Consider the following 23,671-nt stretch of genomic DNA (forward strand, 5'->3'; position numbering starts at 1 on the left):
GTCTAAACTAGTTTTTGGGAAAAATAATTTGATAAAAACATATTTAAATAGAAGGTTGAGTTTTAGATTACTTAAAAACTTATTAGACCTAACAAACTAACTTTTTAGTTAAACACAAATAATACACTTCAGTATTACTGTATTATTTTTATAGTATTAAAATCATAATTTTATCTTTAAGTTTAATTACTCGGATTTTAAACGAGATTCAAATAAGTTATCATAAATGATATGTTAGATTTTAAAAAGACTTGTGAATTTACCCGTATAATTTTATTTGAAAGTTATTGAAATGAAACAATTTTCTAAAACATTAGGTATTTAAAGTGTTATTTTAAAAAATATTAAATATGTTTTTGTTATTAACTTTAAATGAAATTTGAAATTAGTTTCTTTTTCTTTGATGTCATTTTTGTCTTCCAAATTCATAAATTCGTGAATTTAGTTTTTTTAACAAAATTTTATTAACTTTATTTAACGCTATAAACACATTTTATGATAACATTTAAATTGTTTACATCGTTTGGTACAACTCGACTTCAACGTTATTATGAAACGTGTTTGAAACGTCAATAAACATAAATAAAGTTTAATAAAAAATTAAATTCATGTATTTTTAAAAACGATGAACTAAATTGGTACAAAATTTTGAAAAGAAATTAACTTCAATTTTTACTAAAAATTAAAATCAAAAATATATTTATCTTTTATAAAAAAGAAAATACGCTTGTTCTAACATAACTTTTTATCGTAGATCGATCTTTGTCCAACACAACTTCTATATATAAGCGTGCAAATTATATGAATCAAACGCAACTTTCATTAATATATTTTTATTTTATTTTATTCTTTCTATTTTTATTGAAGTATAGTATTGGCATGATTTAGACTTAAATAAATATTGAAATTGTGAGCACAAACTCTTTTAATTTGGACAATTATATTTTGATATATTTTAAATTATTATGAAAGATAGAAAAATAAAAAAAATAAAAAACACTTAAAAAATTGTCACCTCAAATATAAAAAAGTTATCAAAACATAATTCACAAAATATCATTTCTTTTTAGTCTCCCAAATTACCCTCTAGCTCAACAACAAACCCCTAACTCGCCCTTCGCTTCTTCCTCTGGACCAAATTTAAATCCATTTAAGCCATGAACTCACGCTGACCTTGCGTTTTTTCCTCACTGAGCTTTCTAACGCAACTGTTTTCATATTATACACAGTTCCAAAACCTCCATCTCCAATTATATTTGTCTTGCTAAAGTTTTATATGTTGCTTCAAAGACGTACAAATAAGAAACGCAAGTTGAATTTTTCTTAGTACATCACTAAACTAGAATAGAAGAAAGTTAGTTGTAATTCCCAAATAGAATTAATGAATCAAAATTGACTCAAAATATTAAGAGTTACAATATAATATAATATTAATACTACTTTTATTCAATGAAATAAAGTACAATACACACAAAAAAAGCCATTATTTAGTTTCAACCCATTGAAGGGCGAACAAAGTGGCTACAGGACGATGCATACGAAGTAAACAAGGAAAGTTACAGTGAAACTCCATATTTAAAACCATTGTTGTTGGCCTGTGGTGAAATCAGACATTGCAACTGTTTGCACTACCATGGCAGCACCTATACTGAATTGATGTCAGCTCCATGACTCGTCCACAAGAGCTATTCGGGCAAGTTATGGTGGCTAGAACACTTGAAGTATGATCATATGGGCGACTACCATATCTCTCTTTCACCACATCGTAATGTTCATTGAAGGCTACATCAAAGGTTTCTTTCTCGAGCACTGTGTTTTTCCATTTCTCAAATTCAAGCACAGTTTGATACATAGGCTCACCATGACCCAGTAGCTTTAAGTTACGCCCTCTGCTAAGAACAACCCATCCCAGTGGATCTTGTTTAAGGCAAAGCAAGGTCCTCACAACTTCCTGAATTTCACAGTCCACTCTTCCCTTGCACTCCTTGTTCTTCTTCTTCCCATCAAGACCGATCCAAAATGAGGGTACATGGTCAGGGTTATGCTCCCCCAACTGATACCGCTCTATGTTAACGTCCACATTGTTGATCTCGTGCTTCTCGATCTTTCCAATTGCGTTCTTCATGTTTTGGACCCAATTACTGTCGTTACCTCCATAGATGAAGACGCAACTTGTATTATCCCTTCCCAACAGCTTAAGTGCAGTAACAAATTAGTTAGAAAACGATAAACTAAACCAAATGCAAACCATTTGATTCATGGATATAACTGTATGTTCGAATTAATGATTCTTGTAAGAAAAAATTTCCATGTTACATGCAATAATTGTATATTTGCGCTTACCTTTGCTTTGTCATCTGTTTTCTCCAATAAATTCCAAAACCATTTCCATTTTTTGTTGAGATCATCGGCGTCAATTTGCCTAAAAGGAAACGCTTCGATTTCCCATTCGAAAATAATCTGCAATGCGTTCTCATTCATTATCTGACCTTGAGGGTTGACCACGGTCACTATAGGCTTGCCATCGTATTTAAGTTTCTCCACTATGATCTCGTATCCTGGTAACTTTTCAAAGTACTCCAACACGTGCCATTTCATGTTTTTCTTCAAATTATAAAACTTCTCCCTCCTGATGTTGTCGGTGTTCCAATCATCCACAATGGGGATCCATAAGATTCTGAAATCACCTTTCTTGAAACCTTTTATTTCTTCTCCTGCGTGCTCTTGCAATCTCCTGTATATGGAACTCAAAAGCAAAATCTCATCTCCAATGCTGTCGAGGCCCGAAATGAACAACATCACGTATTTCTGCTTGAACACTTCAATGCCCTGTTTGGTAACCAATACGTTTATTAGTTTATTTTAAATGAAAAATCTCTTTTTTGAGAACTTTTTTAAATTAAAGACTAATTTTCAAATATCTAAAATAAATTAAAGGGTAAAACTTGTCACAAAATTGATAAAAATAATAATTATTACTCTAAGTTAAATCTAATGCAAGTGTGTGGTTTAGCACTAACATTTTTAATTTGGACGCCGACTTCAAATATTTTGGGTATGGAAGTTCCGCTGTCAGAAGCAGGAATGATCAGAATGTCCAACAGATCCACAACATCTTTAATTTTAGGATATCTAATATCGATACGGATTTTGTAATCTTGTATCCTCCCTGCAACAGATTAATGAAGACAATATCCTATCAGTATTTGAGATCAAATTCCAAAGATTGGATAAACAGAAAGCCTTTAAACTCAAATATACCTATTTCCCATCTGCCATTTTCCATATGGGTCTTCAACTTGATCACAATCTTATTAAGCCTGTCTTTAAAGTTTGATAATTTATGCTCCCTGAAACCAAAAAAAAAAAAAGTTAAACTCAATTGCTTTTATATTCTGCAAGAGTGAACCTTGTCTTGTTAAAGTGAAACAAGGCGAGATTCTTTAAATAAATCTTAAAGTTCTGTATACTGATAATATAATTAAAAAATCATTCTATCAGAGTCAGATTTTTACTTCATTCTCTGCTATCTCCAGATTATGTAAATTAGTTTGCAATGAAAAGGACTTACGATATACCGACGAGGTTGCCAACGGAAGCAACAATGGAGGCAATTGTCCAGTAGACAGCAAGAGGGATCTCTTGCATGGCAGCTAACAATGAAGGCACTGCCTCTGTGTCGTAATCCATAGAAGACCATTTTGCCCACAGATTGATGTAATTTAGCACTTCCCCTAAAACTGTGACCAGATCAGTCATGTCTGCAGGGACCTTTCTGCTAATTTGAACTTGGTTAAGCTGCTTCAAAGAGTTCCCGAATTGATCTGCAACTTGAACCCGATCAAGCCGCCAAAATTCCCCATATTCCAAAGAGAATGCAGCTAGAGCTATCACCGCCTTCGCACCCCACGAGAACCCACTCAGTTGCTGAAGAATCTTCAGTGTTGTCTGGTGTGCACATTCTGGAGTCCCACGTGTGGTTATCATCTATTGCTCGTTTACCATAATCAATTATTAGCACCAAAAAAAAAAAATTTCAAAAACTCCATAAAGTAAACTCAAAATATGATATATACTAATAACCTGACAGGAAAGCCGCTTCAGTGTAGGGAAGTCTGGTTTGAAACTTGTGACAGAAACCTGTGGCATATCACCACCCATGTGTTATTTGTTTAGACATGATGATGCCATGTGCATGATAAAGTTAAGGTGTAACAACGAACGAATTATAGATAAACTTTTAAACGCTAATTACTGCAGTTGCTGAAACTTGAGCTGAGGTGGAGTTGAGAATGTTGGAGACAAGGTTGAAAAGGACATCCCCGTCGTACTCTTTGTCGTCATTGACGTGAGTGAGATAAACCTTGTAGCGGATCTGAGAGTCTTGAAGCTCAAAAGGATTGGGGAGTTGGTCTTTCTGCTGTGGAGTGATAGCACTTGCAGATGAGTTGAGCAATGCCAATGCCATGGTGATTACTAATTTTGTATCTTCTGAGGAAGTTTGTGTTTGAGAGTAGAGGAAACCTTGTCTTGTGATGAAGATGCTATTGCTCCCATATTTATATACACAGTTTAGCGGGATAAAACAAAACACTATGTTGCCTCTGAAGTGGGCTAGGATATGAGCGTGAAACATGTGGAATGATGGGGATTTTCGGATATAGCCTCCACTGATTAGGATTATTGAGGAATGTGAGGCAAATTATGAGGGGGTATACTTTCTCTTTTAGATGAATTATTATTATTTACTAGAAAAAGACATATAAAAGCCCCATAATACGACACTCAAATATATTTACAGGAAGAAAAAAAAAAAAAAAATATATATATATATATATATATATATATATATAGATAGATAGATAGATAGGTTTCTAAATGTGCATATAACTTTACTCTTCAAGCTCTATTTTTTTGTTTGCATCTTTCGTTGGTTTGCTTTCTTTCCTTTTTTTAAGGAGTGTGAATTTGAAGGTCAAGAGACTTTCGCTTTTAATACTTTCATTAATTTTATTATAATTTATTTTTAAATTTTAGGTAATTTAGGTAAAGCTTAATCTGATTTAAAACTTGAATAGAGCTGCTAATGGATTATAAAAGGTGTACATGCCTTTTTTATTACTTTTTATTAGTGATTATATGACTTCATTAGTAATTTAAGTTTATGATTTACTTATGTTTTTACTCAATTAAGTTTTTTTTAGTATTCTATTAAATTAATATTAAAGTTGTTTATAAAGTCTTATATATAAAAAACTGGATTCATTGGTTGGAATTGAATGTATTTGTTCACAATTTGATTATTACTTATTTAAAATTAGAGGTCATCTATTTGAAATCTGAGCTTCATGACGGATGCGCTTTGAGATGTTTGAATAGATTTTTGTTGTATTTAAGATGACGAAATGAGATAGGATAATTTCTACTTAATGATGGTATTTCACCTACAATTAGATGGGACAAATTCTCACAATTAGATCAAATAAACTTACACCGAAAAAATTAGTGGTGACTTAAATTCTCATTATTGCAACCCTGCCCTTTTGAAATTTCTAATCATTTTATGAATTTCAAATCTGTTTTGGGTACTTTTAATATATTTCAAATTTATTTTTGCTTTTTTATACAAAATATCCAACTTATTTTGTCATCTAGTGGAAAATGACAAGGATTGTGTATAACAATTTATTTCGACTTTACAAAATCATATGTTCCTAACAAGAACTGTGTATAATAAGTAAATGAGAATATGCTGTAAAAAAAAGTAAAAGGGGGTTATTAATTCATTCAGTAATAAATACACTTAACCAAAATTTAATATTTTATTTTTAAAAGTAGAAGGGTAATAACATAAAGTGTATTTATAAATTATATGTGCAATGGATAAACAAGTTTGCTAACAACCTCAAACTTTGGTACCATTGGTTTTTTTTTTTTTTTCTTGATTAAGCTCAGGCTTGCTTTGGCATTGTATAAATTCATTGATTCTCTAATGTCTCAAAGTATAAGAAAGGTTAAAAAAGAAATTAATTCGTTATAAGGAAGCTTCGCTCTTTTTCTTTATTAAGAACCCTTTTCTTTATGGACCAGTTAGCAATTGAAGTATTCTATAACAAGTGTGTGCGTTTTCTCTTTTGTATTATCCGTGTTCTTCAAGTTTGTTTGCATAATTTTCCAGTTATATAAATATATGTTTGTGTGCAGTTGAGGTGAGACACTTTGTTTCATCCATATAAATGCTACAGTCGTATGAAAAATTAAAAAGAAAAATGAATAGTTCGGAATCTATTGATGTCTCTTCGACTGAAGAAGGATTACAAAGGAGAAACTGTCGCAACATTCTATTGGATCGAACTACAAAGGATTAAGGGGTAATGATGATGGATTTTTGTCATTCTGATTAACGATATTTTCTTAATGTCAAACTATAATTAGAAAACAAAAGCCCAAAATTTAAAAAAGTTAATGTTAACTTTAAATTATGAAACATCATCTATCAAATTAAAAAAAGTTAATGATATTAACTTAAAAAATTTTAAATTTGGAATTAAAATATTTTCCATTTTGGACTAAAAACATATTTAATTTTATTTTTATTTATAAATAATATTTACAAAAAAAATTCATCTTGTTTAGAAATACTTATATTAACTAAACAAAAAACTTAAAAAATACCAAGTAAAAATAATAAAAAACATATATATATATATATATATATATATATATATGCATAAAAAATAATAAATAATACAAACAGTTTTCATATGAAAAGATTCACACATTTATCATTATTGCTGATTATGTTTTTTTTTTCAGTTTCTTTTTTCAATTAAAGAAGTAAAATAACTCCAGCATATATTTATTTTATCACTGATTTTCGTTACTTCACAAATAAATTGTGGATCAGAATAATATGGATTTAATTAAGTTTACTAAGTCGATTTTTTAATTCACAAAACGTAGTAATAAAAAAAAAGTCAATAGATGTATGTTGTGTTACTAATATAGTTGGGGTACAAAATTTTGATTCAATTATTTTTTTTTATCTATTTTTTCTTACAAAAATGTCAAGTTGGTTATCTAGGATTTTTTAGTTTCAATTATGTCCCGATTGTTTTAAAATTGATGCAATTTGATCTTTTTCGTTAAATTCCTTGAAGCGAAGCAAGAATTTTTCATCAAAATTGACCTGAGGATTATGTCAATTACACCAACAAAACAAACTATCCTTATTTATTCACAACTTCATTTTTGATGAAAAAATCTTGACCCAATTCAAGAAATTAATGAGAAAAGGACAAAACTGCATCATTTTTTTAAAAATTGGAACCAAATTAAAACTAGAAAATCGACTTAATATTTTTGAACGAAAGGAGAAATCAAAAGAGTAATTTCAAAATTTTTATAAAAATTAGTAAAAATATTTTATTTACTTCTTATAATAATTAAAAATAAAAATAACAATTATGTTATTATTATAATTATAAAATTAAATATAAATAACTTTTATAATTTTACTATAATTAATTTTCATTTATAGTGATTAAATTTAAAACAATAATTAAATAAAAAATAATTAAATTAAACAAATAATCATTTAAAAGATAATATTAATAAAATAACTATTTTTATTAAAAAAATGTTTAAAAGTTAAAATTAAAAAAGTTAAAACTAAAAATGGACAACAAAAAGAAAAAAAATTCCTTATATATACATAAAAATATATAAAAATTTATTAAAATATCAAATATATAAAATATATTAAAAATATTAATTTTTAAAAGATATATCAAAAATTATATAATAAATATATAAATATAAAAAAAAAGAGGGTGGGGGCATGGCCCCCTTAGTCTCTCTTAAGGTCCGACAATGTTTGATCAAAACTTGAAATTCGTTTTTGTCCGAAACTTCGATACACTTTGGTTCCTAAACTTTAAAAATAAATGAATATAATCATTTAAACTCAATTACGTTAACTTTTTTTTAGGTGTCAAACGCATTTCTCAACAGATATTGAACTGGAAATGTGTCAAATAGTGTAAATAATTCCAATACTAACATGAAAAACATTCGACGCATCAACAAAAAATTAACGTAATTGGGTTAAAAGAACTATATTCATTTATTTTTAAAATATAGGGACCAAAATGTATCGAAATTTTAAACAAGGATGAATTCCAATTTTGAATCAAAGTTCTGAGATTTAAAACATGTTTAACCCAAAAATAAATTATACTTCTATGCTATGGAGGTGCTCTTTATTTTTAGTGAGAACTTGAAATGCTATACAACCTTTTTTTTAAGCTGGTATAAACTGGTTTCTTCCTTTTCCATTCCCTCTCCAATTAAGAGTTTCACAACCTCTTAGACGTAATTATGGACCAAGAATTTCCAAATTCAGTGATATTGCACAATCCTTAAATTTTCGATTTAGGTAGGAGTCATACACATAAGCGACAAAAACAATCAATATAAAGTGTTATTAGTAGAGTTGTTAAAACGGATAATTCGATTCAGTTTGGTTTGGTCCACCACGGGTTGATCACTTAGTGAGTCAACCTAATCTGACTTACTTATTAGTGAGCCAAAAAAAATTTAAATCCAGTCCGGCTCATCACGGGTTGGTGGGTTAAACGGGTCGGTTTACGAGTTCACTTAATTAAAAAAAATACAATTTTTTTTTCAGTCTAAACTAAATTATAATTCTAATCAAAATCCAAATAAACTTTAATACAAACCAAAATCACAAAAAATACAAATTATCTATATATTGGCTAAAAAAAAACCTAACCTGACCCAAATGCAATGTCTAATTTAAACAAAAAGCACTTGTGTGATCCTTTATTTGTGGGTTGGAAAGGTAAACCGAGTCACCATGGGTTCAACCTAGGTGAGTCGGGACAAAAATCAACCCGTATTAAAATTTGTAAGAAAATTTCAATCCAATTCGGCTTGAACCCGTGGTGAACCGGATTGACTCGCGAGTTTCAACCAATTTTAACAATTCTAGTTATTAGTTAATAAATAAAAAAAATATACAATTTCTTATCATATTAATCCAAAAGTTCTTGAGGTTAAAGGATGTTAAATTCCTTCACTTAAATCAACCCTTGGTAAGTTTTCAATATCTAGACTAAATATTTAACGACACTGATATACATAAAGTACGGTTTGTAAAAACCAGAATTTTCTGATTTAGAACAATAAAAAGAATGATAAATGTTAAAATTTCAATTTATACTTTAACATAAACAATAATTTTAAGTATTTATTTATTTGTAAAATTTATTATGTTAAAAAAATATAAAATTTTGAAGTCATCTATCTTTTTTTTTTTTTGAGAGTCTAGTTGCTAGAAGGTGATTCATCAATTAAAATTCACTTTGAAGTTTTTCTTACATATATTAAATCATTTTTGAATTTCGTGAATTTTCAATATTTTATTATCTTATTATTATTATTAAGATAACGTATTATTGAACTAAAATATCTTCAAACTATTTTGAAATATTTCTATTGACTTTGAAATTGATTGTTAATTTTTGAATGGTTGAATTTTGAGATTTGTTATAAATTCAAACCATGTGTTGTCTTATTTCTGTTTGATTATTGATTTGTTTTTAGGTGTTATAATAAATAAATGTTTTGATTCATAAGTACAATAGACTTTTGCTTTGCATTCCATCTAAATTCGTATTTGAAAGAGAAAATTTTCACATCAATAATTTTGTAATTTTATTTAAAAAAAAAATCACGTAAAGTGATTTGACGGTTATTTTCGATTTGTTTACATGTAATTGTTGATTAACCATTTTGGTAAAATGGGAAAAAGGGTCAAAAGCGCACTTAGAGCTTAACTGATCCGATGATAAATAAGAAAAATCTTTCAACTCGCTCAGATTGACATCAAAGTTGATAACACTTTCTAATGATTTGAAAATAACATTGTGTTGATCAAGTTCAACTTTGTCCATACTAAGGCGATCTAATTCATTATTTGTTCGATCTCTTATAAATTTATTATATGACTCATTGTTAAAAATATTTACTTAATTATTTTCTATTTAAATTAGATTTTTGAAAATATACATATTTTTAAAAATATTTTTTAATTTTAAAAATTAGTAATTATTTTAGAATTGATAAATCAAGATTGAGATAATATAAATATATTATATTTTGTTACATTTTGGTTATATATATATATATATATATATATATATATATATATATAATTAATGGATCATCTATTTTGCATTTTTAAAGCGAGGACAAGTCTACAATGATTTTTTTTTTTTATTTTCAACAGGATCTTTAATAATTCCTTTAATGTTTTTAATAATTTATTATTTTAAAGTTTGGTGGGAGATACTTTACTAAAAATCTTACGGTATTAAATATAAAAACTGCTAATTATAAAAGTTTACGACTTAAAAAAGAATACTATCAATGTCAATCATTGAAATCCATACTATCACACTAACATAAATATATTTTTTTATAAATATGAAATTCGTTTCGAATTACAGAGAAATTTATTTTCGAAATTTAGAACATAAAAGAAATCCATTTAAATTAAAATGCACGAATTTCGAAATCTGATTAGAGAACTTACCGAATTTAAAAATGTGGTTAAAGGAGATTTTAAAAATATCAAACGAATTTCAAAGTATATATATATATATATATATATATATATATATATATATATATATAAATTTTGAAATATGTTTAATATTTAGGATTTTGAAAATCCAGTAAATTCCTCGATTAGAATTAGAAATTTGGTAATTTCTTAAATTGGATTTCGAAATGGGTAAAATTTAATTTAGAAAGAGTTTCCCTTTTCTTTATTGGATTTCAAAATTCATTTCTTTCTAAAACGAATTTCAATTTAATTTAGTAACGAATTTACTATTTGTCAACCGGATTTACTAACTAACAACCGATTCCATTAACTATCACACATTATAATTGTTTCTTATTTTTTATTTGATACACTCATTTAATAGAAGATTTTTTTTTCTATAAATACTCCCCTTTTCATGTGGGATCTAATTCTCAAGGTGAAATTTAGGAAAGAATTGTGAAACCTTAAAAGCTAACTTTCAACTATTGATAAGTATGAAAAATACTTATTATTCTTATTTTATTGGACTCCTTAATTGTACTTAATCATGTGTTTTGTGGGTAGTTTTAGGTTGTTTTTAGGTTCTTTTAGGTTAGATATATTTTGTGTTATTTTTGAGATTATTGTATAGGAAAGTGAAGGATTGGAGAAGAAGTGAAGTTATTCTGTCAGGACTCAGTCGCCCAGCGAAATGGGTCAGTCGCCCAGCGAGTGTTTTCCTTCGCCCAGCGAGTGATCACTGGTCGCCCAGCGAGTAAGTCATCTCGCCCAGCGAGAAGACGGTTTTCTGAAGTGGTTATAGTTTCGAAAACTTACACGAAACGGGGGTGCTGGTGTGTGGGAACGCGACAGGACCAGAAAGGAGACGAAAAAGCGCCATTCTAGGACAAGGAGACCTCACAACAATTCATCCATTCCATCAAAATCATCCATACTTTGTTCTAGATGCTTAGGAGTGACTAAACTCCTCATTCATTGGGGTTGGATGTAATGAACCTATACTCTTTGTAATTTTCCTATGCAATGTAATCTCTTTCGTTGTTCATATGTTTTATCTCAATTATAAATGTGCTTGATGGAAATCTTTGCTATTTGGTTGTATCTAATTATTGGAAAATGAATTAGAACTTAACCTTGGATAGAACAACCATGAGATTGGGTTCTAGGAATAGACGTAATCTCTAGGTCATTCTATACATTAAATCTTAATGCAAGTCATGTGTTAAAATAGTTAAGGAATTAATATTTTGACATATTTGACTTAAAACTTACTTCTAAGGAATCAGTGGTTAGTAAGCTTATGATGAGGATGTTTGAGCACGATAGAGAAATTGTGTAGGAAATATTGCGTTAGTATGGTTCATGAAATCCAACCTTGATGAAGCGTTTCTTAAATCCTTTTATAACTTTAGTGTTTATAAATTCTGCACATGTTGTTCTTAAATTAAATCAATCTTTTACTTTGACGTTATTGCTAAAATTAGTAAATAATCACACTTAGACAAACGAACACAAATCCCTTGGGAAAACGATACTTGGACTTCCATTTTTACTACTTGTAACGAATTGGTACACTTGCCAAAGAGTTAACAAGTTTTTGGCGCCGTTGCCGGGGATTTGATTGTTTTTGATTTGTTTGCTTGTGTTATTTACCAATTTAGGCTGCTACATCATTTGTACATTCATTTTAGTTTATAGTTTGTATATATTTAGTTTGTATATGCTTATTTGTCTTTTCTAGTGTTGTTGTTCTGTATGAGAAGCAGGATTCGAGCTGATAATCTACTATTTGATCCTGAAATTGAAAGAACAGCTCGTAGGAACAACAGTAGAAGACGAAGAAGAGGGCAAATTCAGAGGCTTAAAGAAGAGATAGAGGCAGCATCTACATCTGACCAAGCTATCTTCTCCTCAACTGATCCAGAGGAGGAAGAAATGGCTGGTGAAGGACATGGTGACAGGCATGTTCGCCGTACTCTGGAGGATTATGCTTCATTCTCCACCCCTCTTAATTTCAGCAGCATCGCACGACCTGTGGTGAATGCTGCCAACATGGAGATGAAGCCAGCTTTGATTCATTTAGTCCAGAGTAACCAGTTTCATGGCCATTCACATGAGAATCCATACACCCATTTGGCTACTTTCTTGGAGATCTGTAACACAGTGAAGATTCACCAAGTGCCAGATGAGGCCATCAGATTGAGTCTTTTTCCTTTCTCTTTGGCTGGGAATGCTAAGGTTTGGTTGAACTCCTTTCCTGAGAATAGTTTGACTGACTGGGAGGATGTTGTAGCCAAATTCTTGAACAAGTATTTTCCACAGTCAAAGGTCAATAAAGGGAAGCAAGAAATCTCATCCTTTCAACAAGAAGATTCTGAGTCATTGAGCCAAACATGGGATAGGTTCAAAGGCTTGTTACGAAAAACCCCTACTCATGGTTTTGACATGCCTATGCAACTTACTCTATTCCTTGGTGGATTGCAATCTCATACTAAATTGATGTTGGATGCCTCAGCTGGAGGCAATATCAAGTGGAAGACACCTGAGGAAGCCCATGAAATGATTGAGAACATGGCATCTAATGATAATGAAATGCAGAATGCGAGGGCCACTTCACAGAAGAAAGGAGGTATGCTAGAGCTTCAGTCTCAGGATGCAATATTGGCTCAGAACAAAATAATGACTCAACAGCTTGAATCAGTAATGAAGAAGCTTTCTCAATTGCCTAAGGAACTTCAGAATGTCTCACAGGCTCAGCACCACCAAGCTGTGCAAGGATGTGAGTTATGTGGTGGAGATCATCCAAATGGGCAGTGTGTTATGACGACCAATTCTCAGGAAGAGGTTAACTACATGGGAAATCAGGGCCGTCAGGGTAATTATGGTAACTACAACCAAGGTTGGAAGCCTCACCCAAGCATGGGCCAGCCTGGACCTTCTAACAGACCTCCACCTCAATCCCAACCATCTTTGAATGAAAGGACCACTAAACTTGAGGAAGCAATGCAACAGTTTGTGCAAGTGTCTATTTCCAATCAAAAGAGCACGGAGGCATCTCTCCGTAACTTGGAAATGCAAATTGGGCAACTTGCTAAGAAGTTGGAAGACAAGCCAGAGAAGAACTTTGGGGCTAATACTGAGGTTAACCCCAAGGAGCAGTGTAAAGCTATTGTTACAAGAAGTGGTAAGGTGTTAGTGGAGAGAGATGAGATCAAAAAAAAGAGTGAGAAAGAAAAAGGAGAGACGAGTGGAGAGAAAAGTGAGAATGATGAAAAAGTTGAGGGAGAAGAAGAGAAAGAAGTGGAGAGAAAAAACAGTGAGAAAAAAGAGATTGTGAAACCACTTCCTTATCCCAAAACCCACTCTAGAAAAGAAAAGGAGAAGCAATTCTCTAGGTTTTTGGATATCTTCAAAAAGTTAGAGATTACCATTCCCTTTTCTGAAGCTCTCCAACAGATGCCTTCTTATGCCAAGTTTATGAAGGAGTTGCTCACCAAAAAGAGGAAGTACATTGAGGAGGAGACAATTGAAGTGCAAGGCAATTGTAGTGCAATTATTCAAAAGATCTTGCCTCCCAAATTCAAAGATCCAGGTAGTTTTACTATACCATGTACCATTGGGAAATTACCCATTGGAAAGGCATTAATTGATTTGGGAGCAAGTATAAATTTGATGCCTCTTTCCATGATGAGAAGAATTGGAGATCTGGAGGTGAAACCCACGAGGATGACACTTCAATTGGCTGATCGATCTATTAAGTGTCCATATGGTGTTATAGAAGATGTATTGGTGAAAGTTGATAAATTCACTTTTCCAGTGGATTTTGTCATCTTGGATATGGAGGAGGATACTGAGGTCCCTCTCATATTGGGGCGCCCATTCATGAAGACTGCCAGGGTGATTATTGATGTGGATGATGGTCATCTAAAAGTTCGTGTGCAAGATGAAACTGTGACTTTTAATGTCGTAGAGGCCATGCAACATCCAAGTGATAGTGGCAATTGTTTCAGAGTGGAGGTCCTTGATGAAGTGATTGACAGAGCTAAGAGTCAGATGCATGTAAAATCCTCTCTTGAGAGAGTTTTGACTGATTCTTGTGATGATTTGACTTTGGAGGAGGAAGCAGAAGTGGAAGAGGTTACTATGCAGTTGGAAAAGACTAGAGAAGTATCTTCCACTCATGCTAAAGTGGAGAATTTGACAAAGGAGAAATCTGATGATCAAGACAAACTTGAGTTGAAAGTATTGCCAGATCATCTCAAGTATGCCTTCTTAGAAGAAGATTGTAAGAAACCGGTGATAATTAGCAGTGCACTTTCACAGTTTGAAGAGCAGAGGCTTTTGGAGGTTCTCAAGGCAAATCAAGGGGCTATAGGTTGGCATATTTCTGACTTGAAGGGGATAAGCCCAACTTATTGCATGCACAAGATCATGTTGGAGAAGGACTACAAACCCATTGCACAACCCCAAAGACGTTTGAATCCCACTTTGAAAGAGGTGGTGAGGAAGGAGGTGCTGAAATTGTTGGAAGCAGGGATGATATATCCTATTTCAGACAGTTCTTGGGTAAGTCCTGTGCACGTTGTGCCAAAAAAAGGGGGAATGACTGTTGTCAAGAATGAGAAAAATGAGTTAATTCCAACTCGCACAGTTACTGGGTGGAGGATGTGCATTGATTATAGGAAGTTGAATCAAGCCACTCGGAAGGATCATTTTCCACTCCCTTTTATGGACCAAATGTTGGAACGGTTGGCTGGGCAAGCTTTCTACTGTTTCCTGGATGGTTATTCAGGATATAATCAGATAGTTGTTAATCCAGAGGATCAGGAGAAGACTGCTTTCACGTGTCCTTATGGTGTATTTGCTTATAGGCGAATGCCTTTTGGCCTTTGCAATGCACCGGCCACCTTTCAAAGATGCATGCTAGCCATTTTTGCTGATTTGGTTGAGAAGAGTATTGAGGTATTCATGGATGATTTCTCAGTTTTTGGTCCATCTTTTGATTCATGCCTTGAGAACTTGGATGTGGTTTTGAAAAGATGCATTGACACAAACCTTGTGCTGAATTGGGAGAAATGCCATTTTATGGTGAGAGAAGGTATTGTGTTGGGCCATAGAGTTTCTTCCAGGGGAATTGGTGTTGATCATGCTAAGGTGGATGTCATTGAGAAATTACCACCTCCATCAAATGTCAAAGGGGTTAGAAGTTTTCTTGGTCATGCAGGTTTCTATAGAAGATTCATTAAAGATTTCTCCAAGATTGCTAAACCCCTGTGCAATCTCCTTGTTAAAGATGCTCCTTTTGAGTTTGATGGTGAGTGTTTGCAAGCTTTTAATAGCTTGAAGGAGAAACTAGTTTCTGCCCCAGTGATAATTGCACCAAATTGGACTCAAGAATTTGAGTTGATGTGCGATGCTAGCGATTATGCCATTGGGGCGGTTCTTGGCCAGAGAAAAGAGAAAGTCTTTCATGCTATTTATTATGCCAGCAAGGTCTTAAATGGTGCTCAGCTTCATTATGCTACAACTGAGAAGGAGTTTTTGGCCATTGTCTATGCATTGGAGAAGTTTAGACCTTACCTTATTGGGTCTAAAGTGATCATATATACAGACCATGCTGCCATAAAGTATTTGTTGTCCAAGCCTGACTCCAAGCCACGGTTGATCAGATGGGTTCTCTTATTACAGGAGTTTGATTTGGAGATTAGGGACAAGAAAGGGAGTGAGAATGTAATTGCAGATCATCTCTCTCGGTTGGTAAATGATGAAGTTACATGCAAAGAGAGGGAGATTTGTGAGACTTTTTGTGATGAAAGCTTGATGCTCATTCAACAAAGGCCATGGTTTGCAGATATGGCTAATTTCAAAGCTGCAGGTGTTCTCCCTGAAGATCTTTCATGGCAGCAGAAGAAAAAGTTTTTACATGATGCAAAACAGTACCTTTGGGATGACCCTTTCTTGTTCAAGCTTGGTGCTGACAATCTTTTGAGGCGGTGTGTCACTGCAGAGGAAGCTGCAGGTATCCTATGGCATTGTCATAATTCGCCATATGGTGGACATTTTAATGGAGAAAGGACAGCCGCCAAGGTGCTCCAATCTGGTTTCTACTGGCCCACTTTATTCAAGGATGCTCATGTTCATGCTAGGAGTTGTGATAAGTGCCAGAGGATTGGAAGCATTTCAAGAAGAAATGAGATGCCACTGCAAGCAATTTTAGAAGTGGAGGTGTTTGACTGTTGGGGCATTGATTTTGTTGGTCCCCTACCTTCATCGTACAGTAATGAGTATATATTGGTTGCAGTGGATTATGTCAGCAAATGGGTGGAAGCAACTGCTTGCCAAAAGAATGATGCCAAGACAGTTATTAAGTTCTTGAAGAAACAAATTTTCTCACGGTTTGGAGTTCCTAGGGTCCTCATAAGTGATGGTGGATCCCATTTTTGTAATGCTCAGTTAGCCAAGGTGTTGAAGCATTATGAGGTTAGGCACAAAATAGCCTCTCCTTATCATCCTCAAACCAATGGCCAAGCTGAAGTGTCCAACCGAGAGATAAAGAGAATTCTTGAGAAGACTGTGGCATCATCCAGAAAGGATTGGTCGGTGAAGCTTGACGATGCTCTTTGGGCATATAGGACAGCCATGAAAACACCTGTGGGGCTGTCACCGTTCCAATTAGTATATGGCAAATCTTGTCACCTGCCGGTGGAGATGGAGCATAAGGCTTACTGGGCCTTGAAATTTCTTAACTTTGATTCATCTTTGTCTGCAGAGAAAAGAAAGTTGCAGTTGCAGGAACTTGAAGAAATGAGATTGACAGCATATGACAACTCCAAGAGATACAAGGAAAAGGTAAAGCTCTATCATGATAAGAAGCTTTTGAAGAGAGAGTTTCACCCAGGCCAGCAAGTGCTACTTTTCAATTCAAGATTCAAGCTCTTTCCTGGCAAGTTGAAATCAAAGTGGTCAGGGCCATTCACCATCAAGGATGTCAAACCATATGGCGCAGTTGAACTAATGGATCCTTCTTCTAGTGATCCAAATAGAAGTTGGATAGTAAATGGTCAGCGCTTGAAGCATTATTTGGGAGGTGAGGTTGAACGCCTCACCACTATCATTCACTTTTCTGATCCATGAACTGTTACCCGTCAAGCTAGTGACGTTAAAGAAGCGCTAACTGGGAGGCAACCCAGGGTTGTTGTTTGCTATTGTTTTTAGAATAGGTTTGCTTCAGTTTGTATTTGCTTCTGTACTGTTTTGTTCGCCCAGCGAGTGGTGTCGCCCAGCGAGTCTGTTTCTGCAGAATCTGGTTTTCAAAAAAATTATGCAGACTCGCCCAGCGACCACCACTCGCCCAGCGAATAATTGCGTAAATTCGCCTCTGGAGCAGTAGCTGGGCGAGCCACTCTCGCCCAGCGAGTGTGGCTAATTCTGAATTCAAAAAAATTTTACACACTCGCCCAGCTAGCACGCACCGCCCAGCGAATAATTGAAACATTTTTTGCTCTGGAACAGTAGCTGGGCGACGCCACTCGCCCAGCGACCAAGCTTCGAAAAAAAAAATAAAAAAAAATAAAAAATAAATAAAAAATAACAAAAACATAAAAAAATTTTGAATTTGAAAATTGGAGGGATCTGGGACTCTCGCCCAGCGAGCTGCGTCAGTCGCCCAGCGACTGCGACAGACTTTAATGCTGTCAGGAGGTCGTTGGGTCAACTCTGACTTTTCTGTGAACGAGGCTGCTCGCCCAGCGAGTAGTGTCACTCGCCCAGCGAGTGCGTCTCGCTGGCCCTAAAAACCAGATTTCCCCTCTTTTTCTTTTTCTTTCTCTTTCAAAGAAAACCCTAGTCGTTTTCTCTTCTCTCTTGAGTGTGAGTTGCGCAGCTACTTTGTGCTTCCTCCTTGCCATTCCACCTTCTTCTTGCACTCATCGTCATCAAGGTAAGTATTTCTCATCTTCTTCTTCCTTTTTCTTTCAATAATTTAGGGTTTTCTTTAGGATTTCTCATTGTTGATTGTGAATCTATGGAAGTTTGTGTAACTTAGTGTTGTTCGAGTATTGCATATTGAGCATTGTGTGTGAGTACTGTGTTTGCAATTTTGATTGAGTCGCGTTCGCCTAGCGAGCTTGCTCGCGATCGTTCCGCGACATTGTGAATCTGCTGCAGGTTTCATCACTCGCCCAGCGAGTCGCTCGCCTAGCGAGTCTGTTACAGCAGCTTCTGTTGTTGCTGCTCGCCCAGCGAGTTGCTCGCCTAGCGAGTGAACCTCTGCGGTACTGTTTTCTTTTGTTATGTTTTGTGTGTTGATATTGGCATTGTTGTCTAACCTTGTTTTGTGGAACAATCTCTGTGCTGCTTTTGTGATGTTAATTGTGCAGATGGCTCCTCCTAAGGCATCTCGGGATTCTAAGAAGCGGAAAGTTACTCGAGGGTCTTCGTCCCGTGCTCCTCCCATTGATTCCATGGACGAAGACGCCGAGTTTGAGTATGATCAGCATAAGTTTACATCTGAAGCTGCTGCAAGGAGATTTCTGGAGATCATGCATGTCGGTATCTTACCAGAGAGACATGTGAACCTGAAGGTGGGGGAGTTTGATGATTTCAGATTGGAGCTGGAGAGACGACAGTGGCATAGAGTGCTGGGAAACCTTCCAAATGAGGTTGATGAGGTCCTTGTTAAGGAGTTTTATGCTAATGCCTACAATTCGGATGGTTCTTTGCCACGCCAAGCCAAGGTCCGAGGCAAAATGATTAAGTTTGATCGCAAGGCATTGAACACCTTCTTGAAGACTCCTATTTTTCCTACTGATAGGAACACGCCTTATGGAGATTTTCTGAATGAAGGTAAGGACTTTGAGGCTATTGCAGCAAGATTGTGCCTTCCTGGCGAGTCCTATGTGATAGGTGTTTCTGGCACTCCTGTTCGCATCCTGCGCAAGCATCTGAACTCCTTGGCACAAATGTGGAGTGTTTTCTCATATAACAACATATCTCCTAACACTCACACCTCCGATATCAATCTTGAGCGATCGTACTTGGTTTTTGCGATCATGACCGGAATTGAAATTGATATTGGAGCTGTGATATCACAGGAGATTGCCCTCATTGCGAGTAATGCTACCAAGCTCGGGTTTCCAGCACTCATCACGGCCTTATGCAAGGCAAAAGGTGTTGTTTCAGACACGCCAGTATTGCTTCGTCTCCAACCCCCTATCAATAGTCGGTTCATCTCTAAACATTGTATGAACCCAGCAGTTGATCATGTTCCTGCACCTAGGCCGGTTCCTCGCCCTCGTCCACCGAGTGTACCTCGTGCCTCATCTTCTGTTTCTGAAGCTACTTTCCAGGCAGCCATGAGTAAAATGTTTGCTAGGCAGGAGGACATTTGGGATAGCCAGCAAGCAGTTCGGCGTGGCACACGATGTATCATGGACAACTTGCATAAGTTGTCTTTGGCTGTTCCAGACACTTCCGATGATTATTTGATGACTGGTGCTCAGTTTGATGAGTACATTTCTTGGCCTCAGGGCAGGCCAGAATCTCAGTGGGGGGGTGGTACTGCTGCTGACTCTGATGATGGTGATGATGGTGATGATGGTGCGGATGATGCTGGTGATGATGGTGCAGATGATGCTGATGAAGCTGAGAATGCTGTTGAGGAGGAGGTTCCTCCTGATGATGATGCCTGAGATGTGTTGTGTTTAGATGTGTTGTGTTTAAGACTCTGTTTAGTTGTTTAGTGATGTGTAGTTTTGTTATGGGTTTAGTACTTTGTTTTGTCTAGACTTTATTGTTTAGTTGTGGAGTTTATGTTCGTACTTATGTTTGTATTGACATTGTGATCTCTGTTCATATAGCCTTGCATGATCTTTGGTTATTTGCTTGCAACTTTGAATGATTGATGAAGTGTTGATGTGGTTGCAATGTGATTCAGTCCTTATCCAGAGTGAAATTTGGCTCAATGAATGAGATAGTTGAGTGTTGACATATGTGCTTGGTGAGAATGCTAGGAAGCTATCATTGCTATGAAGTTAATTTTTGCATGATTCTTTGAATGCAATCACACACACTTGGTTAGGGATGAAAAAGGCAATTGTTTGTTGTTATGTAATGAAGCTACTTGGCCAAATAGCTAACCTTTGTGCATAATGTGAAACCATTTTTGAACCCTTTTTGAGCCTTGTTGTATTGTTTCTCTACCCTAAGCCTTGTAAAATTTTATCTTACCTTACACCATGGAAGAAGAGAACAAGTTTTATGTTGTGAACATGGGTATGAGTGGAGATTAAGTTTGGGGGAAAGATGTGATTGAGAAATGAGAAATTGTGATGATTGAAAAAAAAAAAAAAAAAAAAAAAAAAAAAAACTCAACACTCTCAATTAAAAAAAAAAAAAAAAAAAAAAGAGAATAAGCAAAGGCAAAGTAATGAAAAGGGTGCATGAAATGAAATTGTGAGGTTGAGTTATGAAAAGATTATGGTGGATTGCATTGTTTGTATTTGGGGAGTGAGGATATTCATGAATGTTTGCTTATGCATATAATTGTTCTCCTCTTCCAAGGTGATTTGATTCCATGAAAAACCATAATTTTTTGTAGCCAAGCCAAGTTTCAAGCCTAGAAAGACCTTTTGATCTAATTCAATGTGTGTGAAGTGTGTGAATGAGATGATGTGCAAAACTTTGATGGATTGGATTTATGGTATGCTAGTTGTGAGATTGTGTGGCTAAAACATGTGTGAGGAAACACTGACTTTTGTGTGATTTAGTGATTCTCATTGTTGATAGTCATATTTAATTTTGGATTGAGGAATTGATTTTCATGGAAGCACCACATCATATCTTCTTGAATTTGAGAAATGCAAGTGAATGGTTTTTGATATGTGTAAAGGGGATTATGTTATGAGATCATATGTCTTTGGTTCATTGTTAAGTAGAGTGTTTTGTTTATGTGTTTGTACAGTTAGGTTTTCTTTTCATGAGGACATGAAAAAGTACAAGTTTGGGGGAGTTTGATAAGTATGAAAAATACTTATTATTCTTATTTTATTGGACTCCTTAATTGTACTTAATCATGTGTTTTGTGGGTAGTTTTAGGTTGTTTTTAGGTTCTTTTAGGTTAGATATATTTTGTGTTATTTTTGAGATTATTGTATAGGAAAGTGAAGGATTGGAGAAGAAGTGAAGTTATTCTGTCAGGACTCAGTCGCCCAGCGAAATGGGTCAGTCGCCCAGCGAGTGTTTTCCTTCGCCCAGCGAGTGATCACTGGTCGCCCAGCGAGTAAGTCATCTCGCCCAGCGAGAAGACGGTTTTCTGAAGTGGTTATAGTTTCGAAAACTTACACGAAACGGGGGTGCTGGTGTGTGGGAACGCGACAGGACCAGAAAGGAGACGAAAAAGCGCCATTCTAGGACAAGGAGACCTCACAACAATTCATCCATTCCATCAAAATCATCCATACTTTGTTCTAGATGCTTAGGAGTGACTAAACTCCTCATTCATTGGGGTTGGATGTAATGAACCTATACTCTTTGTAATTTTCCTATGCAATGTAATCTCTTTCGTTGTTCATATGTTTTATCTCAATTATAAATGTGCTTGATGGAAATCTTTGCTATTTGGTTGTATCTAATTATTGGAAAATGAATTAGAACTTAACCTTGGATAGAACAACCATGAGATTGGGTTCTAGGAATAGACGTAATCTCTAGGTCATTCTATACATTAAATCTTAATGCAAGTCATGTGTTAAAATAGTTAAGGAATTAATATTTTGACATATTTGACTTAAAACTTACTTCTAAGGAATCAGTGGTTAGTAAGCTTATGATGAGGATGTTTGAGCACGATAGAGAAATTGTGTAGGAAATATTGCGTTAGTATGGTTCATGAAATCCAACCTTGATGAAGCGTTTCTTAAATCCTTTTATAACTTTAGTGTTTATAAATTCTGCACATGTTGTTCTTAAATTAAATCAATCTTTTACTTTGACGTTATTGCTAAAATTAGTAAATAATCACACTTAGACAAACGAACACAAATCCCTTGGGAAAACGATACTTGGACTTCCATTTTTACTACTTGTAACGAATTGGTACACTTGCCAAAGAGTTAACAACTATTCTCGCATGATGGAAGTTGTTGCCATTTGAGCAACAGTTCCACATTTCCCTAAGCATTTTGTTTGATGCTTAAGACAATTTCTAGAAATATTTGGAGCTTCCTATCTTTATTAGAGCATTTTGTAAATTTTGTTCTGTTGATAAACCTCACAACATGCCACATAGTTCTTAATATCATTTTTATACTCATCTATTATATTTCATTCATCACTCTTTTGTAAGTCAAAAATAAAACAAAAATGTCATAGTATTCACAAATCATATAATTTCTACAGAATTATAGGAATTTGACCATGCTTATTATAAAAATTTTGAACTTAAAAAAAACCACTAATATCAATTCTTGAATTTATACTCTTCAGATCAAAATAAATGTGATATTCTTATAAATATAAAATTTGTTTTCCAATTAAAGTAATATTCATTTTTGAAGTTTGATGCATAAAGATGGAATCCGTTTTCAATTAAAATTCACCGAATTTTGATATCCGATTAAGGAAACTTTCGGATTTAAAAATCTCGTTAAGATGATTTTAAAATTTTCAAATGAATTATATATATATATATATATATATATATATATATATATATATATATATATATATACTTTTGAAAAAGTTAGAAGAAAAAATTGAAATAAAAATAAAGAAAATAATAATGGATTAAGAAAATTTAAAATAAAAAGTATTAAAAAAATTAAAGGGTAATTAACTATATATATATATATATGAATTTCAAAATATGTTTAATACTTAAACAAAATTTTGAAATACGTAAGTTTCGCTTATCCATTTTGAAATCCAGTAACTTCATTTAAGGGAATTTGATATTCGGTAATTTCTTTAATTTAATTTTGAAATCGGTGAATTTTAATTTAAAATGAGTTTCATTGTTATTTATAGTATTCCAAAATCCGT

At 33.9% G+C, this 23,671-nt stretch overlaps 3 protein-coding genes across 3 annotated transcripts; 2 read left to right on the forward strand and 1 right to left on the reverse strand.

Moving 5' to 3' along the window:
- Positions 1-1,420: 1,420 nt before the first annotated feature.
- LOC114189897 (protein SIEVE ELEMENT OCCLUSION B-like) lies at positions 1,421-4,582 on the reverse strand. Its single transcript, XM_028078621.2, has 7 exons — positions 4,256-4,582; positions 4,084-4,140; positions 3,572-3,987; positions 3,262-3,350; positions 3,021-3,169; positions 2,344-2,829; positions 1,421-2,194 (listed from the first exon to the last, which is right to left on the reverse strand). Exons 1-7 carry the CDS (start codon positions 4,466-4,468, stop codon positions 1,607-1,609), a joined length of 1,998 nt encoding a protein of 665 aa, XP_027934422.2. The 5' UTR covers positions 4,469-4,582; the 3' UTR covers positions 1,421-1,606.
- A 7,693-nt stretch (positions 4,583-12,275) lies between these two features.
- Positions 12,276-18,210, forward strand: LOC146884849 (uncharacterized). The gene has a single exon (XM_085675632.1). It carries the CDS (start codon positions 12,389-12,391, stop codon positions 17,765-17,767), a length of 5,379 nt encoding a protein of 1,792 aa, XP_085531758.1. The 5' UTR covers positions 12,276-12,388; the 3' UTR covers positions 17,768-18,210.
- Positions 18,211-18,452: 242 nt separating this feature from the next.
- LOC146884850 (uncharacterized) lies at positions 18,453-22,204 on the forward strand. The gene is made up of 2 exons (XM_085675633.1): positions 18,453-18,572; positions 19,012-22,204. Exon 2 carries the CDS (start codon positions 19,012-19,014, stop codon positions 20,320-20,322), a length of 1,311 nt encoding a protein of 436 aa, XP_085531759.1. The 5' UTR covers positions 18,453-18,572; the 3' UTR covers positions 20,323-22,204.
- Positions 22,205-23,671: the final 1,467 nt, after the last annotated feature.

This window comes from Vigna unguiculata, chromosome 7, assembly GCF_037176805.1.
Source record: "Vigna unguiculata cultivar grain cowpea cultivar isolate G323 ecotype 2 chromosome 7, ASM3717680v1, whole genome shotgun sequence".
Lineage (NCBI taxonomy): Eukaryota > Viridiplantae > Streptophyta > Magnoliopsida > Fabales > Fabaceae > Vigna > Vigna unguiculata.